Here is a 20,310-nt window from a genome sequence, read left to right as displayed (position 1 = left end):
GACCTTCAATGAGCTTTATTAATAAATATTATAGATCATAACCAATTAATCCTAAAAGGCAATAAATTGGCCCTTCTGCATAACATATGACAAATAGTGCATATTTATATAGAAACATACACACACCAAATACTATACTTACTCTCTAACTTATAAGTAAGGTAAACCCTGTTCTGACTTTTGTATAAAATGTACTGTGCTATCTGTACACATTTGCTCTTTGGCATTAAATATTGTACACCAACACACTTTTATAATATTTGAATGACTGATGTGAGTGAAGCAAAGCTTTAACTTGGGGATTTTCACAGTCCTCAGTCCTTTGATATGCATATCCTGTCTCATGCTTTAGATCACTGTAAGTAACTAGACAATTGACTGCTCATTTGTTTTTTAGCAAGGTGTATATTTTTGCATCTTTAGTTCATGCACATAACAGTTGATTCTAGATGTGGCAGTTGCATCTGGAGTCTCCTGCTGTTATCACTCAACATGAACATCAAAGAAAGTATCATTAAAGCAGGGCATGAGGCTGAAACGTCTGAAATCTTTTGGAGATAAAGTCAAAATGTCAAGTTTGTCAAAAACATCTCGTTGGCAGGAAAAAAAAAATGCTTCTGATCCAAACCACATGCCACCTTATGTGTGAAACATGGTAGAACGAGTATGTATACCTGGTTCATTAGCCTTTACTGACAATTTGACTGTGGTTGAATAATGACTGTCCTGCTGCTCCTACTACTACAGTAGCTAAAGTTATTTTGACAGACTTGACATATCAGTCACCCAACCTGAACCACATTGGATGTATAAGGCTATGTTCACATAGTAGGTAAAGTGGCCCAATTCCAATTTTCTAACCAAATCCAATGTTTATTTTACTCTATCTTTGTAATCTATATATCTGACATTTTTCCCTTTGACACTGCAGTCACATCCTCCTGTGACTGCATTCTGCCATTTCTTTAGAAATCTCTTCAAACATGGAGCGGATGCGATATGTGCCTTCTAATTTATTTTGAACGAATTTCAAAGCTACATATGAAAGTGGCCCAAAATCGGAATTGGAAATGTCAGATTCAGTGTGTGTCTGTTCACACTGCCACACAGATACCTGCTGTGTGAACACAGCCTAAATGTCGCTCAAAAAAAAAAAAACAGGTACTGTAAAAAAATACAGTACTGTACAGAGTACTGTACAAAAACAGACATTGTTACTGTTTGATTAGTCATGAAATGCTTCACTTCTGTCTGTATGCTACATCAGTGCTTCACTGTAAACAACTGAACACCCACATATTAAGATGAAGCCAGCATAGGTTAATCCTGTTTGCAGTTCTACTTTGCCTAAGCCACATTAGACATCTTAAGTGATATAATGAAAATACTGCAAACAAGGCGGCAAAAGGATATGGTTGTTTTACAGAGCAAGGCAATGTGAGTTTATTTGTACAGCACATCACATACCCAGAGATCACTGAAAGTGCTTTACCTTAAGTAAAAAAAATACGAAAGAAGTGATTGTCATTTTTACACAGCAGGGAGGGCATCCCCTTGCATGCTATCCACAAATCGAGCCCTTCTTATTACTCGGTACTGTACTGAACACATCTTCTCCACTTTGTCAGTGTGATGCACCACTGAATACAAAGATATAGAGTTTCAGACATTTTCACATCTACCTTGTTTGGTAGACTTTCTATAATTCAGCTAGTTTTAACAGGTGTGAATGCTACACACCCGTTAAGCCAAATAACTTAACTATGATTCTCCAAAATTTGGGGACATGCTTTTGTCTTGTAGCACTGTCTGCATAATCTGTGTATGTTATCATTTGACTCTGCACAGATGCTCATATGGTTCTTGCACATAGATGAGAGCAACCACACATCACTTCCCTGTCCTCCAAATGACCACATGGTGACACAAAATAATAGTGTCACCATTCCTAAAAGCTGCTGTGTGGCATTTTGCTCGTCCAACAACCCCAATAGTTTACAGTTTTCTTTACTTTTCCAAAGAGCATAGGAGAACAAAGGTAGAGATCTGTGGCTTGAAGCCATCTGCAGAGAGGATGAAAATGGTGAACTGTGGGACCCGGCCAGGCAGTATTTGTTCATCTGTGGCAAACACTTCACAGTTCAGTTAATGATTGTAAAGCCAGCAGTTATAATTTTAAACGTCAGAGTACTGGATGTTGATGATGCACTGAAAGAGCAGAACCTGGAACATAGTGAAAAGACAAGTAAATCCCGGTTTAATTTTAGCCTCTAACAAAAGGTTTCAGTTGGCTAGTGCTACCTAACAGCTAGCTTGCCAACATTGACTGCAGCCGGCTAGATTTTCCCCTGATTTGTTAAACCCCATTACCAAAACAGTTTTACATGCCTATTCCCTACAATTTTTTTTTTTTTCTGTAATGATTTTATATATCAAATATAATGAATTGAATAGTCATTGATTAAAATAATCAATAAATGTTTAGTACAATGTACTGGGCAGGCTCATTTGTCCACTTTGATGGAGACATACTGAAAGGACACCCATCAGTCCCAATTTCATAATTTTTTTTAATATAATGATGCTGATTGTTGGCCATAGGTTTTGCACTCCTAGTAGCTATAAATCAGCAGAGACTGCTTATTAAATGCAATTAAATTGTCAAAGAACTTGTATTTGGAATTTGTATTAACTTCCAGCAACTGTTTTTACCCTAAGGTGTGGCATGAAGGGGCATAGCTCTCTTTTTTTTAATTAAATTAAATAAACATGAAAAATACTGTAGCAATGCAATAAAGCAATGTATGTTTTTACTGCATAGTTCACAGATTGTATTTTTTTTATAGTTGGGACCATCCATAAGCAACCTTACTGGTTATATCCAGACTAATGAAGTAATGAAGTGTAGAGAAGTTAAGTGTCTCTATTTAAAAGCAACATGATAGGTGGGGAACTGCATTTATATTAAGTATATATGTGAGGGATATGTCTAAATGGTTTGCTATGGCAGGCTACTGAAAGTTACAATAAAAATTAGGTTGTTTTGGTTCTAATGGTGGCAGATGTGAAAGCACATTTGAGCACTTGTAGCCCTGCCAAATTACAACCAATAAACAAACAACTCCATATATTATTTGGTGCGCTGTAGCTGTAGCAGAACCAAATAACAGAGACAATGTCACCTGGTTCAGACTTTGGCAAACAAACTAGGTGTGAAAACAGACTTACTTTTAGAGAACCTGGGTGGGTTGTCATTGACATCGCTCAGGGTAATGTTGATGGTGGTGGTCCCAGCCAGACCGCCCAACTGGCCCCCCATGTCTTTGGCCTGGATGAGAACTTGATAGAGCTCCTTCACCTCCCGATCCATGTTAGGTAGAGCGGTTCTGATAATACCTTTGCAACAGAGAGAAAGACAGAGAGATGATATGGCTGTTTCTGCCCTTTAATTTACAATTCTTTAATTACATGATTTCTAAATGTTAGTGTTACTCTTATACTGACATGTAAAAAACATGAGCTACTAAAGCCAAAAATGTGTTGGTTTAGTGACACAAAATACCACCAGCCTCCTTTAACTGTTACTCTGATCTGATCTGATCTGAATTCTCTTCTCTGAATCTCTAGTAATAAAAACATGGTAGGCTCCAATTTCACAAATGCTTCTACGTATTACTTTGCCCAACATGAGCATGCATGTGTTTCAATTACTGTGAGAGCAGATTTTAATGAGTAAGGGGGCACACTGCCAAAGTCTCTCAGTGCATCACTGATGACACATTAGATAGGGTGAAGAATAAGACAGAAGTCTGAAATGTGTCCAAAATACAAACAGCAAATTAGCAAACAGAGAGCTTTCAAACACTGCATTTAATCTCAATTTCCAATGGCACTTGGTAAATGCTATAAAACAAGAGCAGAGTTCTTGAGCTTTTCTTTGTCTGTAATATGGAGGTCGTTCCACAAGGAGTTCACTCTCTGCGGTCTGAACAAGCTGAATGCTGACTATAGTTTTGCCACTCGTCAGATAGCTTTTTTCAATACAAAAAGCTCATCTAATGCTTTCCCCAATGCTGTATGAAGCTTTTACAGATCAAGCAAGCACCTCATAGGTCAGATTAGATATGGTGGTGGGTGGTTAAAAGGGTCACGGAGGTGTTTCATGCAACACTGGCAGCAGGTAATATGGAAAAAGGATGTCACGTTTGATCTCCTGGGTCTGTGTGCCTGGGAGCACCATCAAAGGCTTCTGTTTTTGACTCGCTTCTCATCAGTTTTAGAAGAGCCCTGAAACATACGGTTCTGTGAAGTGCACAGTGATTGAGGGTTGTGTTTTCTTTCTTCCACTCTTCCTTTCCGATCTCTCAGTTTATCTCTCACTCTTCGTTCTCCTCTTCCTCCTTGCTTCTCCAGTTCTGCATCTCTCTCTCTCTCGTATTCTCTTTTCTTTATCTGTTCTTTGTGCAGGGGTTAACAATTTTGAAAATAGCATGCTGTAATAAACCCTGAATTTTCTCGTCCCCAGATCAACACTTGCCTTGCTCTGGTGAGAATGTCTTTAGGCTGCACCCAAAAATTGGTCAGAAGAAATTGAATCAGTGCTCTGTCAGTACTCTGTGTACTCCTGCTGATAGTAGTATTTTGCTGTATCCTTACCAGGAGGGAAGAGATGGGTGTTTGATCAGTGACGAGTGTAGATATGCTCGCAGTTCTTTATCTAAATCATGTCTGAAGTGGTTTGTTTGAAGCCATTCTCTCTTGCAGATAGCAGTTTATTGCACTGTATTGAATCCAGGTTGAATCATTTAAAGACTCTCACACATTCTGTCAACACTTCCCATTAGATTCACCTTATGAAACAGCACGCGTTTGCTCTTTTATCTGATGACAGAAGTGTTACATCAGCATAAAAAGGAGAATAAAACCCATTACCAAATAAGCAAGCTGGCGCTGTGTTGCTCTTGGATACAGCACTGCGTGAAATGTAGCACCTGCTTGTGTGAACATTGATCTATTTGGGGCTATTGGGGTGACAGGATGTCCATTGCTTTCCCACTATTCAAAATGAGTTAGAGTTTAGAATTGCCCTGTGATGCAAATCTATTGCCCTGACTGGCCACAATGTAATCAAATCAAGCAGTCATTGTCCATTTGTTTAATGGGGTCAATACTTTGTAATTAAATTGAAACCTGTGCATTGACTTCAGTTTGACAGAAATAAATTGTCCAGCTTTTATTTTGGGGCATTATACTTTTGTAACAAGGTTAATATACATTTTAGAACTTGCAAGACCAATAGCTCTGTTTCAATTCTGGTTCAATTTAGCAAGATGTAGTGAAATGTAACAGACTTTACCTGTCTTGGGGTCCACAGAGAAGTATGGCTGGCCATGCAGGATGCTGTACACCACTCTTGCGCTGTTACCATAAGTAGGGTCATCTGCATCCGTCGCTGTTACTTTGGTCACATATGTGCCTGAAGAAAGATATAATGTGTGAACTGGTGACCCATGTATCAGTTGGCCATTACCCTAAATGTACTGTAGCAAGTTGCACCAACTGAACGTAAGCCTAGTTTGAATGTAAACTGCCACTACATTCACAAGCTACTAACATTTATTCGGTTGCACCAAGTTGTACCTAATAGTAGGAGTAACATATGCCATGGAAAAAAACAACATTAGGGTGGCTACTCATTTTTAAGGAAATCGGATAACTTGCCGAAATTTGTTTGCCACTAAGATATTTCACTACACTACGATCACACAAGTCAAATGAGATAAGAGCAGTTTCTCTGTGATTATGCAGGCAAATAAACATATTTTCTTTTATATTGTGGCTTCAACTCCCTAAAATACACTGTTTATAACGTTACATCTAACCTGAGGGGGACAAACTAGGATGTATGCAGCATTCAGTGCTGTCAGTTTATTGTGAAAACAAAATAAATGAATTTCACACCAGGAGGCACCACATTGACACCCTTGACCCACCCAACTCACCCTTGACCCACCCAACTCATTTTTGAGTTGTGAAGTGAACAATATTTCCAACATGACCGAACAGTTCATTAGCAGTAAGATATCGAATAATAATAAACAATTTACCTTTACACTTACATTTGAGGCATTTCACAGACGCTCTTATCCAGAGCGCTTCACTGCTTTACTGCTTCACTGTTTACTTAAAAATATCCTTAGCTAGTTTGTATAGGCTAGGATCCAAAAGATACCCGAAGCTAGATGCTGCCAAAAAAAAATTCAGTATGGATACCAATTTGTACAGTAATTCTAACAGACATTTACAATAAACACATTTTTTGCATAAAAAGTTATATATATACATAAAACATAAAAGCTCAACAGTCTCCATGTTTTATTAACTTCTCACACTAACCGCGCAAACAATGCCACCTCAGATGAATAAGTTAACACCCAACATGCACTTGTAAACACATGTAGATGAAAATTATTAGTATACATATGGCAATTTATTTAAAGAAACATACCATACTGTTGTGCAGCAGATTACAATGGCATTAGCAACTGCTTCACTGGTATTTATTATTATCCTCTAATAAATTAGCACATTTTTCTGTTATGTTTCTCAGAGAAACAGTTAAAACAGTTAAAATAATGAAGCTGCTGAACAGAAGAAACCCAAGGGAATAACTTACAATTTTATTGAAAACCACATGTTACTAAAACATGACTAATATGATGGACATACCTTAAATGAAATAAATGGGGAAAAACAATGCAACCAACTTTGGTCAAGATCATGAATATAATACTTCCTGTTGAAAAACCTTCCTGATGGACACTGGTTACTGGTATTGATGATATTGTCACAGATAAAGTACTGGTTATAAATGGCTCGCCTCATGCTGCAACAAACCCTAGAAACTGAGTCTCTGAGTCTCTGAGTCTCTAGCGATGCCTTTACAGTGATTATAGAGTCGCTAAAGTCATTTGGCCACATCTCTGTAATTAAAATAACAAAAATATAAAAAGTATCAAAAAATACACTATAGTATGGGGTTCTATAAAGAGTAGTGATGACAAATTAGAGAAAGGATTTAGGGTAATGAGATATAATCTTTCGAGTTTTGCTACTGGTTTGATCTTATCCTGCAATGATTACAATTATAATTTGACTTTTAAAAGAATCATTAAGAGAACAGAAGGCATAAATGACCCGCTGTTGGTCAGTATTAAAAATCTCCTCAGTGCCAAGCTTTGCAGTGTGACTATGCATCAATTACAGTAGTAATAGAGACAATTTGTGGTGTCTTTTACAAGAAGGATATGCTAAATATGCAACAGCCTGGGTAACATATTATGCAAACAAAAACGCACTGCAGGTAAGATGGCCCTCCAGCCTCATGAACACACAAACCCACACAATCTTTATTCTTCCTTGGAAAAACAGCGGCCTTACTCCCTCCTCGATAATTAGCTTGAGCTGTAATGCTATTGCTGTAATCCACAGCCCTGTGGCAAAATGTAGATAGAATTTAGGAAACTTTAATAGTCATTTGTTCTTAAGCACTCCTAGGTGAGCAGAAGTAGTAGTCATTTTTCATTCATCTGGTTTTAAAACCAATGCAAATGTAATTGTTTTATCTAAGGGGCATTTGAAGACATTTTGTCCTTTTTTAAATAACTGTCGTGTAATTTTGGGACACATTAAGTTAATCTGCTTTTTGTCTGTAATGTCTTTATTAGGATAGCCCTCTGCTTCTAGCAGATGGTTAACAATGGTATTAAATCACTGTTTGAGCAAGATCAAGGCTTTAATCCAACAAACAAAGCTTAGCCATGTTTGGTAGTATTGCAGCACTGTAGGGATGCTGGATGAAGGCAATGCTCTTGGTATAGTATTACTTCTGAAAATACTATCATACACACATACACATACTATGTATATGGGTATATGATGGAAATGTTTACGATTTGCAAAACCTGAAGCAAACTGTCTTTTTTTCTTTGATCTTTGACGCATGCCTCCTGCGACACATGCACGACCAGCCACCACCTCTTTTCGAACTCACCGGGCAACCAATGTGCTCAGAGGAAAGCAGATACCCAGCTGTAATACATCAGCTGGCAGACACCAATGCCAGCCAGCATCAAATTCTCATCTGCATGTCTTGTCTGGATATACATGGATTATATGGATATATGCAGATTAAAAGCTAGACCCACTAGGACGCATGTTCGGGCCACGTGTGTAAACTTCTAAAATATATATCTATTTAACCAAAAAAAAGAGCACTTGATGGTCTTTGAAACATAAAAAACACAAGCTGTGTTTGTTGAGATTTCCAACAGATCTATTTCCCGAAGGATGGCCTTTCACTTTCTTTCAACCAACTGAAATAATTAGCTTTGACTTCCATGCCCCTTCAACATACATTCGCATCTGTCAATACGCTATTGAACTCTTTCATCACCCACATTGAGAAATAATCTATAATTATTCATTCAAAGAGCCACCTTCCCCTCATTATGCCCTATACTTCATTGAGACCTGAGGAATCAAGAGCCCTAATGAAGAGCAGAGAGAATCCTTCTCTTGTCTACTGACACAGCAGCTGATTTTGATTACACTGCTGCATTTTTGTGGCGCTGAGCTCTGGCCATAAGAACAGCTATAAAAGTGTAGCACGCAGAATCAGCCAGGAAGACTGCGCGAATGAAGTGCATTTAAACTGTCCCGTTCACACCAAGCTATTGGCGATAGGGAGTGGCTTTCATTCCTCTGACTGTTGAAGGGGGTTTCATTTCATTTTTGTTGCCATTCAGATCAAGAGAAAGGCAATCTCCGAGTGAATTACCTTGATCTGTCATCCTCAGGGGGGAAAGCATGAAAAGTGGTTCAGAGCAGCGCAGGGCACACTGGGTATTATGTTCAAACAGCAACACAGGGATGTGCTTGAGTTGTTGCTTTTTTCCCCCCTCCTCAGATTGTCTCTCATTCCTGTTGTTGCCATTGGCGATGTAAAAGTGAGTGTTCTCCTTTTATTTATTTGAATATTTTTAGCATTTGGCGCTATGAGGAACCTGCTTTGATCACAAGAAAGACAAAAATGAACAGTATGGCTTGACAAATGGGTTTCCTGCACTCTTAACAGATGAAAGGCAAATTAGAAGCAGCAAAGATACATATGTCCCACGTTAATTATTTTCCCTCAGAGTTCTGTTACATAATACCATTTTTTATCAGATCCAATTACAATTTCACATCAATTCTATCTTTTATTTTTCTACTTGCAGCTACTACCAGATTCTGAAGTGCATTGTGGGATTCCTGTCTTCTCTTTCTTTCTTTCTTTCTTTCTTTCTTACCTTTTTCTCTTTGATTGTTTGGCAGGCTACCTGGTGGCTTTAATTAAAGCTAGAGTGAAGATGGCTATCTGCCAGTGACATCAGAGCCTGCGTTTAAGAGTGATAATGCTCCATGGTGCCAGTCACTGTAATCCAAGGGCAGCCAAGAAGAATGGTCCTAAACTTAATTACAGTCCATTAAAGTCCGCTCAACAATGTAGCTACTAGAATAGTGCAAACACTAAATCAGGGAGCAGAATAAGAAAAGAGAGAGAGGATGAACAAAGAGACAACCACTGTTGCTTTACTACCTTATATATTCCTTACGGCATAAAAGGATAGCTGCGGGAAGGTCCTTTTCCAATCACTTAAATAATTTATTCCAACACAGATTTCCAGGGCTGTTATGATAATAAGTAATCATAGCACCCATTTAATGTAGAATTGTTCATAAACTGAAAGTAAATGATCAACACATTTATGAACTGGTTGCCTGCAATAACAGAATGCATGAATGCCTCCATCCTGTCTTGATAAATCCTTTCAAAAGAATCCACGGGTCCAGCATGTCATCACACCACATTTGCAAAAAATATATAGCCCATTTGAATCAAAAGATTAGGATAATGGAGCCATACATTGCCCTGAAATCACTCCAGGGACTCGTGAATAGCCTAGTGTCACATTAAGCGTCTTATTAAAGGCGACACGTCCAAATCAGATGTCATTACCTCTTTAACAAACTATGCAATGTGGCCCTTGTGAGCAGGGCCACAGTGTTCTTTTGAATTGCTTGTAGTTACGGCTATTGAATTAGACTGCGTGGAAATCAATAGGCCAAGTGCTCAGTTTTTATGCTGATCCTTTCAAAGGACATGCCAGGGCAACAGGAAGCTGTTGCTCATACTCCTAAAAATAAGGCTCCAAAATGGTCTGATCTGGTACAAGGGAAAATGGTTCCTCACACACCCACATTAAAGAATCATTCTTTAAAAACTTCTAAAGAACCCTTTTTTAGAACCGTTATGTTCAAAAGTAGTGCTCATCACAAATGAAATGCTGCTCGTACTGCATAACCATGTTTTCATCTCGATGGCTATGTGTTCGGCCACAGGAAACATGAACTTTTAATTTTAAATATAATTTTTTATTTTATTAAAGTGCAAAAGTGGCTCATTGTTTTGAGCTCCTTAAACCAGCTGTGGAATCTTTGCTTGGAATCTACTGTAGAGCCGTTTAGAGCTTAGAGGGCAGCTTAGGAGGAAGTGTATGTAGCACCTGGATGAACAGATTTAACAAGACTTCAAGGCCAGAGCTAAAGCTGATTCTCATGAGTGGAAACGAAAACTGTTAACCCTTGTTAACTGTCTCTCTCTTTGGACTTATCCAAATGTTCTGTGTAAGCCTGTATTAGTGTTTGGGCAAACCTCTCAAATGCCCCTTTTTTAATGTCAAGAAATAACAAACATGGCAAAACTGACAAAAATATTTTTTTGTTGCAAAACAAGACTAAATATGAACTTCTCGTAAAATTAAGCCTTCAGCTTCTGCCCCATTGTTGCAGGCTTGGCTTGATCCGTCGCTTCAGGACCTTGGACAGTGTTCCATCCAGGCATTGCAAAGAGACAGCAGTGTTAAACAGGCACTGTTATATGCTTACCTCGGACAGTAACGTCATTCAGTCAATGGATAGTTTGAAGGAAAAGCAAAGTTGGAAACTTTTACAAAACATCTGAAAACCTTGAGAGGTGTCACTACAATGACAAGCATTGGCTTTTACCTTTTAGTGCTCCAAAGGCTTAAGGATCATTTCAATTCAACAGTAGAGGTCTTACACTTTTCTATAGCACCCTCCTTGCCTGATCCCTGTCTGAGGATATGATCAAATATATTTGTAATTGTAAAAATACAACAAGGTTACAGTGACTTTGTGTTTATGGTATTTCCTTTAAATACATTGTTGTGTTTTTTTTTGTGAACTTTCCAATTACACCTGCCTTACTTCACTGCTCCTTTATTTATTTATTTTTTCTTGGTTATGGACTTTTATTACATGTATTCTGTTACTTGCCAACTATAAACATAACCAGTCTTTTGGCAATATAAATATAGCCTATTAGTCTTCCAATTGCTACATTTTACCATTGCATATGTCTTTTTTGGATCTTCCAACCAAAACCCTTTGAAGAGAACCAGTGATTTGCATGACATGTACAGTTGTTATGCTTTTGGGACAGTGTGTGTGTGTTAACTTTTCTCTGTGAGCAGTGCATACCCATATAACACTGCTCTGTATCTGGAGGCCATATTATTTACACACACAGCTTCAGAGGAGTGCAAATCATCTTATGACATGCCCTTACCCACAGGTGACATCTCAGGGACACTAGCCGTGTAAGGGCCCTCCAGAAACTTTGGCTCGTTGTCGTTGATGTCCTGCACCTTGATGACGAACTCAGACTCGGGCTCCAGGGGCCGGTTGGTGTCAATGTCCACAGCCTGGGCTCGGAGTGTGTAATAAGGCTTCTCCTCCCTGTCTAGGCTGCGTAAGGCATGGATGTCTCCGGTGGTCTGGTCGATAGTGAAGATGGTACCGGCCCCTTCCCCTGACAGAGTGTATTTCACAGCACTGTCTCCTTTATCCAGATCTGTGTGCAGCTGAGACAGCAGAGGAATTTCAGACAATAAAAGACAATTAGAAGCAGTTACAGAGGATATGGTGAAATGATAATTATGATAACAAAGATGTGATTTTCTTTTCAGTTAATTTATGAATAATTGAACACTGTCTAAACAGGCACATGAGCTCAGGTGATATTTAGGCAGGTGTTTTTCTGGATATTGTAATGGAATTTGACTTTGATTAGAGTAAGCTCTTAAACAGATCGTTGCTTTGCTGTGTAGTTTAAAAAATGAAAAAATGAAATAACCAGTTTTTTAACATTAAAATTATCATTTTACACACACACACACACACACACACACACACACACACACACACACACACACAAACACACACATTTCAAGAAAGAAGAAAGAAAGAAATATTATTCTATTATCTACTCAAATTTTTGTTCTGTGGTTCCAAAGAAGCCTCTCAGAGACATTTTTAAAGGATCAAAAGAAACATGTTAAAGAAGATAAATTATTCATTTTGGAGTGTCTGGACTAATTCCGTTTTGACATCGCTGTGACGTATGAACTGAAGATTGCAATCAGAAGTACAATGAGCATAGTATGGTTTCATTGAATAGCATTAATTCATTCTGTGATCCTTAAAAAATTGCTCTGTTAGCTGGATGGTGTGTTATCCTGACCTGATTCTGTCTGCACTCTTTCTAGTTGGCTAAATCTGTTATTTTTTTCTCTCTCTAAACTCAGACTCTTTGTGCTCAAAGGCTGAATGTTCACCAGATTTGTGTCACTCATTTACAACATCCAGCAGCTTGTGAAATTTCTGAATGGTAAAAAATTAAAAAATGGTAAAGTACTGCTCAGCTCTTAGTAGAAAAAAGAAGTATTTCAGTATTTTATTGTACAGATTAAATCACAAGGTTACAATGACTCCGTTTACACCGGGTCACTTCATGCCTCTTGAGGATCAGGATTATATCTGGATAAGACAGAGCCACAAAAAACTGCAAGGGTAAACAAACCCAAGACTGACTTAAACCAGATACAAATCTGATCACTTAAACCACTTCAGGAGGTGGTCTGAGACGCATCTGAGCCACATGGTATAGCGGTGTAAACACATCTGTCTCTCCAAAAATCATTCGACAACCAAAACCCCTCCCAGTACAACCAAAATACCAGTAATAATTGCAGCACAGTGAGCAAATTTGCATATATTCGTCCTACACAAGGATCAGATTTCATTCGGACTAATCAGAGACACATTTGACTACTGAATGTAAATGCATGTGGCTAAAATCTTATCAGGATACAATGCAGATACTAGGTGTAAATAGGGTCGGTGGTCAGGTAGTATCTATATATTGTCAGCCAGAAATCAACATTTTCATCTTGGTCATATTAACAATTCATCAGATTATCTATGAATTGAAATACATGTCTTGGTTTACCTGTATTTTGATGGTTGGCTGTATAATCATGCAAAGCAGAGGATTTTTTTTTACATTTTTTACCTCCACCTTCCAACACACTCACCAAGCAAAAACCACACATAGCTAACTCATAAACCCTCCTTGATCCCAGATGTCTTTATTAGATGACTTTCACCAAAGTAAAATCACACTGCCAAGTAGCTAGCGCTGCACTGTTGCCGATATAATGTCACTGGTCAACCAACCATCAGCCAATAGGCACCAGAGCCACCCAGCAGTGCACTGAAGTGATATGGGGAGAAAGTGACATATACTCAACCTGGAGAGATCAACTGGCTAACTGTGCTCTCTCTGGGCTCTGGCTGCCGATGGCTAGCAGCATGACAGGGATTTGAACTATCAATACTCTGAATAGAGTGGATAGCATTGGACTACTGGACCACTTGTGCCAAATAGTTTTTTTTTACAATGTATGTTGTCACAAAGAAGCTTTCCAGGAATCCAGTAACAGGACAAGAGGTCAGCAAATCAACAAAATATAAACATAAAAAACCCTGGTGAGGAAGCCAAAGTTGGTAGGGGCAGGGAAAAACTCCCTCACAGCTGGAGGAAGAAAAAGTGGGATAGCTGTAGCTAGTCAACTTCAGCTTAGCTTTCGAAGCCAAAGTTGGTAGGGGCAGGGAAAAACTCCCTCACAGCTGGAGGAAGAAAAAGTGGGATAGCTGTAGCTAGTCAACTTCAGCTTAGCTTTTTTAGTTTAGCTTTCGATTGGACAGTTTCTTTTAATCATTGTGTGACACATTTTAATCACATGTCCCAGTATGCATGCATTAAATATATATTACGCTCCTACCACTAGAACCATGCTGATAATATCAGCTTGTACTTAAGATATTCAGTCTGGGTGGGCAGTCAGATGTATATAGAAGGAGTTATCCCCTAATTATCTGCACTTTGTATCTGAACAATTAAAAAGGGAGTTTAAAGAAAAGAGATGTTGCAAAGAGAAGAAACAGCACATTTGCTCATTAACTGCTGGTGGAGAAAGTTGAGTGATACTAATTAAAAATTCCATTAGGCTAACAATAGTAATCAATGACATAAAGGGATTCATTAATGGGGTAGTAGCACTAGAGTGCTCTTTCTAATGTGCTGCTTTATCCTCTGGGTCCTGTAGAGCACGAAGGGGGAAAAGCACATCGGCAGGCGCAGGCACATGCACAGAGGCTTTTCTTAACAAAGGACTGAAGAAAAATATCCTAGGAATGAAAGGAATGCATTAGGAACAGGCAGGCCGCCCAAATGCTCGGCACATTCTTGTCGGTAAAAACTTCTTTCGCAGTTTGCGCACAGACGTTGACACAACAGAGGGTAGTCAGAGAATATCCAACAGGCGTAAAGTCGAAGAAATAAGAAAATAATCAAGTTATTATCATGCAAATTCAGCAGTGCATGGGAGCTGATGAAACAAAACTTGCAACCTGAAAAGGAAAGTAGGAAGAGAGAGAGAAAATGGGAGCACTGAGGCTTAATCTAGACTCAAACATTGAGAGCTAGGCTGAATTATGTGTTTGCTTGTGCGTCTGTGTTTGTTTTACAAACAGACAGGCAAACACACATACACACACACAATTTCCCATTCAAGCTCCAAGATAATAAGCACTCACATTTACAGCTCAACTGGTTAGGAAATCGTTGTATAATTTGAATCAGATCAAACTTCCCTTTGGAGAAGGCTTGTTTGCTTGGGTGCATTGCAGGGAAGCCGACAGGTGTTGGAGCGTGCCCATCAAATACTTCCCCCCCTGCTCACAATAGCAACAATTAGCAGGCAGCTCTGCTGGCTGAGGACGCGGCGGGGCATAATAAGATACGCGAATAATAAGTGTCAGATTATCATTAGCTTTCTGTCATAGAGCGGCAGATTCAGCAGCTCTGCGTTGCTGCAGTCTTTTTATTGGTGTCCATCAGCCCACACAGGCTACTCAAGCAGTGCTGAATCTTTTCCAGGAGAAAGCACGAGATGGAGGGAACAAAACCAAAAAAACAGGGAGTATGTTTTGTTGAATGGAGCCTAGATACTGTTTGTGGTGTGTGCGTACATGTGAAACCTTTCATTTACACTTCTTCTGAAATTATATTCTAATACTATATTCCAACAGTGTGAACACACTTGCGGGAAGGCTTGGAGAAACCACATACTAAAGGCTATGATTATCCCATTCAGTTGAATATGTTGCCTTGAGTACCTTGTCAGTATGTCTGTATGGTCTCTGTCACATTCAGTCAAGGGTAGTCATCTGACAAAACCATGCCATCATAATACTATAAGCCGCATTCATGGTACACAATATGATGAGCACTTGTGGCTTGAAAGATATAAGCATAATTCATATATTTGTAAACTAAGAGTCTTAAGGCTCTTCTGGGTAGGCTACAGTTAGCAGATGGGATTGGGGTAGAACACTAGAGATTTGGAAATATTCACATATTGGAAAACCTGCTCGTTATCTGTTATTCCAAAATCAAGGGTATTAAAAAAAGAGCTTATCCTGCTTTTTGTCAGAGTAACTATCTCTACTGTCTAGTAGAGAGTCTCTACTAGAAGCTTTTTGCTAGATTTTGGAGCATTGCTGTGAGGATTCAAAGAAAAGATTCATAGACCTTGATGCGGACGTAGATGTGAATCAATTCACAAATGTCAAAAATCAACTCTCTGAAAGTGTGGAAGTGCAACACACCCGGACAGTCTGTGGCATGCACATAACAGAGGCACAAAACATATGAGCAAGCATATGGAGGCTTCTATATGGATGCAGCAATAAAAGCTGCGACAGAGTTTGGAATTTGCTTCCCTCTTTTAAAGTTGGGTGGAAGCTTTGCTCTATGGTCCACTGGTTAGCAGTCTGTTTTTCAGAAAGTGCAGCCTGAACTCAGAAAGGGCAATACAAACTTTTATTGCAAAGAATTTGCTCCCACATTCAGTGATTAAGAACAAGGTGTCAGGAATGTAAGGGTTAAGGTTTTGGAACACAGCATTATGGTAATTGTAGTGAGTTGTAGTGAGTGCAGCATGTGTAATGCTCTCTTTCGCCCTCTCACTTCTTTTTCTTCCTTTTTATGTTGGCCATTCCATTTTCTTTGTTTTATGCTCAAGCTGTCTGCAATAAATGCTCAGTATTTCACTGCCATTTCAGTTTAACATATCCTTGTCGGTGGAAATGTTCCAAAATCGTAAGTATTATACCAGAAGGGGTGGAAAGTTCTGGCCATGGAGCTAATGATGGAGAAAGCTCCCTGGAGTCGTTGTGGCCACAGTCAAGAGGCTGAAATCAGGATAGGTAATACAAAGCTTTCGCACTATGTTGCACACTTTAGAGCCAAAATACAGAATCCCAACTTGAAGATATTGTACTGACACTGCGGTCCTCACACTTTACAGTGAGACCAGATGGGTAGGATGGCTGTAATGTGAAGCATGTACATCAACTACCACAGAATCTTATGACTCCATTTTATCACCTATGAGTGACAGCTAGCATCTCAAACACACCAAGAAACAAGAGCAGCAATGAGAGCCACATGGGTGCAGATATGTCTGAGCTGTTAAATGTAGCAGAGGCAGATCACTAAGAAGGCTTTAGTCTTTGTTACTGATCCAACATGGCTTCTGCTGCTGAACTGAGTAAAAACCTGGCCCATCAGCGAGGGCTCAGGTTACCCATTGTGTCAAAGTGTTTTTCCATGGCAGTCCTACTGAAAAACCTTCCAGTTGACTTGCTACATCACTTTCATTTGTTTTATTAATAAAAGATAGTAAGTAAATTCAGTAAATTCGCATCACAACCCACTGAATTGTAACCTAATTTAAATCGTGAGGTGACTAGAGATTCATACCCCTACTGTTGGATGCTCACCACCTCACCTCATTAACTTCTTCCTTACACTACTTTCTTACACTCTCACTACTTTAGTTATCATAATTATGGCACCGGAATTTGTGTTTTAAACTTTAAAGAATACTTGGACGAATACAGTACTATGGTCACCTTATTGTCTTGTGTTTAGTAATGTCTAAAGCTTAAAGGTATCTTTGAACTATTAATCTATTCTAACTATCTGAGGTTTTTCTTGGGTAAATAGCAAAGCACTTTGTAAGTCGCTCTGGATAAGAGCGTCTGCTAAATGCCGTAAATGTAAACAAATATGACTCAGGTTATGTAGTGTTACCCTATTTTTGCGTCAGGAGTAGCAAGGACAGAGAGACACTACTCTACCTATTACAAGTCATCAACATGATTTTGAAGCTGTTATTTTAGGGTAAAAATTATACATAATGCTGCCTCAACACTAGACTAATAGCCTCAGTACACATGTCACAAAGACAATGTTTGCCTGGCTTCTATGAATCGAACAAAATTATATATGAACAAGTGTTGATGATGTGCGGAAGCTTTGTTCACCATGGCGTGCACATAGCAGCTGAGCAAACTCACGCATGAACACACCACACAACAAAGTATGTGACTGGTCAGTGCCAGTGCATCACAGTGTGCAGTCCAATTTCACCATTCATGGAAATTACCACAGTGTCATAGCACCAACTGCAGTACTGGAGTACACAGCAGCCAAAACAAAACCAAAGAGAGTATGTAAGCTAAGGTGGGTTTAACTTCATGCATGCAATGTCATCTACCACAAGGACAAACCTATACCTATTTATGCTATTTGTGAATAGCTAGTTCTGGTAGTTTGTCTGAGGGAAAGACAACTCGCCTATAACTAGCCTTTTTACACAAAAGACAGTCCAGGAGCTCACTACAACTAGAAACTATAAACACAGCTTGTCAGAACATAAAGCAAAACAAGTACATAATGAGACACCTTATCTATCCCAAAGTAAGTTTGTTATTGTTGTGCCATCAAGAGAATTTGTCATATAAGGCTGTCAATCTCTTCATGGAGGGCACAACTTGAAATTAAATCTAGGCAGAACTCATCTACCTACCAGCACTCGCATCCACTAGACCTCTGTCTACCACTATTGACTCCTTTATCTCCCCCATCAGTCATGCTGTGCAAATCCTATGGAGTGATCCTACACCAGTATTCATCAATTCTGGTCCTGAAGGGCTAATGTTCAGCACAGTTTGAGAATTTCGCTGCTCTAACCCACACTGAACCAATAAATCTACTGTTCAGTTGAACCAGGTGTGTCTGAGAGGAAAATTACCACACTGTGCTGGACTTTGGCTCTCCACAAGTGGAACAGATGATCCCTGGCCTATGCAATCAACAATATCTCAGATCTTAAAACATCTAGAACCAGATCCTGCAGATTTCTCCTTCACAACATTAGGAGAATTTGACCGTTCTGCATGACTGCAGAGGCTGCTCAACTTCATGTTCAAACTCTAGTCATTTTGAGACTTGACTATTATCATTGTCTCCTCAAAAAGCTTTCTTCATACACCATTTCTTCTATGGACTGCAATCTAGCCAAGGTCTCCCACTTGACTCCTCTGCTAAGATCACTTCACTGGCTTCCTGTGGATGCAGGATTCAGATATAAAGCTCTGGTTCTCACGCCCCAGGTTTCAAAGGGCTCAGCTTCTCACTTCTTCTGCAGCTGGGTTCATAACTCTACTCCAAACTTAGGTCTTCCACTTCTGGGCTCTTAGTACGTTACTCCTTAAAATATAAGAATGCCTGTAGAGCAAGGCCTCACTAAATGTTCCAGCCTCTCAATTCCTTCTGCTAAGGTTATAATATAATTCCCATTTATAATATAATTCTTCCACTTTGTAGTTTTGTATCTGTTTGGCTTCCACATGACAGGTCAGTCTGGGTATAATTATCTGCTAAATGACTAAATGGAAATGCATTTATCTTTTAGAACTATTTAAAGACAAATTGCACCAGCAAAACAATCATGTCACACTACTGTACCACTAAAGATGTAAATGAAGTCATTTATCACTGTAAAAACAATGTCACGTTGTCTGTTGCTACACCCATCCATTATGTATATACAATATTGATTCATTTAAATGTATGAAATTATTACATTATCACGATTAACACAACAGCATAGTGGAAACAGCATTATCTATGTGTGTGTGCACAGAAACAGCAGTATTTTATCTTTCATGGTTGGTTTATGAACTCACACAAGCCAGGGGCCTCTCTTGCTCTCTCTGAGATATTCCTGATAAAGACAGAATAGATTATAGAATAGATATCACTGATATAGCTTTTGTTATAGATAAACCAAAATAGATTTATGATCGTAATAAAATAACAGATAGATTTTTAATTCAAGTTCATTAATAAGCATATCATGTACAGACCCAACACACAGGTAGTGCACAAGGTTCATGTATAATGCACACATACAACTGGCACATTCTTTATTCACATAATGCCTAAGAAAAAAGTAATGGTAAGAGAGCAGGGTAATTGGCATGATAAAACTTAACAATGGTGGTTAACATTAGATGGTTAAAATGTTGTGCAGCTAGTAACAGCTAGCTAAATGCCAACAACTTCAAAACAACTTAATATGAACACTGTAAGGGCATTTCAACATTCCCCTATGCTGTTAGAACATACTGTTAGTTTGTTTATTTATTTATTCATTTGTTTAGCAGTGAACTGCAAGTGTTGATGTGTTATTCTATATTTCGGAAGTGATCTTAAATCTAGTCACTGAATTGTATCATCATCATTGTGCAGTTGCTTTAAGAATGCCACAGTTGCTCATACTATTTCTTCACATTGTATTTCATTAGCCTGCTTGATTGTTTTGGTACTTGCATGCCTTCACTAGAAATTGTCCTGAAATAAGTTGAATAGCCTTATAGTATTGTTCGAGCAATCTCATCAATAACATTAGATATACTGACTAGAGTTAA

General features: G+C 38.8%; 1 protein-coding gene across 1 annotated transcript in view; it reads right to left on the bottom strand.

Moving 5' to 3' along the window:
* The window catches only part of cdh12b (cadherin 12b), a 154,822-nt gene that overhangs the window by 58,505 nt on the left and 76,007 nt on the right, over positions 1-20,310 (bottom strand). The window contains exons 3-5 of the mRNA XM_072667018.1: positions 11,693-11,987; positions 5,357-5,476; positions 3,229-3,396 (exon numbers count right to left, since the gene is read on the bottom strand). Coding sequence (XP_072523119.1) covers positions 3,229-3,396; positions 5,357-5,476; positions 11,693-11,987 — 583 coding nt within the window. The remainder of the gene's footprint in view (positions 1-3,228; positions 3,397-5,356; positions 5,477-11,692; positions 11,988-20,310) is intronic.

Source organism: Salminus brasiliensis, chromosome 22 (genome assembly GCF_030463535.1).
Source record: "Salminus brasiliensis chromosome 22, fSalBra1.hap2, whole genome shotgun sequence".
Taxonomy (NCBI): domain Eukaryota; kingdom Metazoa; phylum Chordata; class Actinopteri; order Characiformes; family Bryconidae; genus Salminus; species Salminus brasiliensis.
This window is presented reverse-complemented; position numbering and strand designations above follow the sequence as displayed.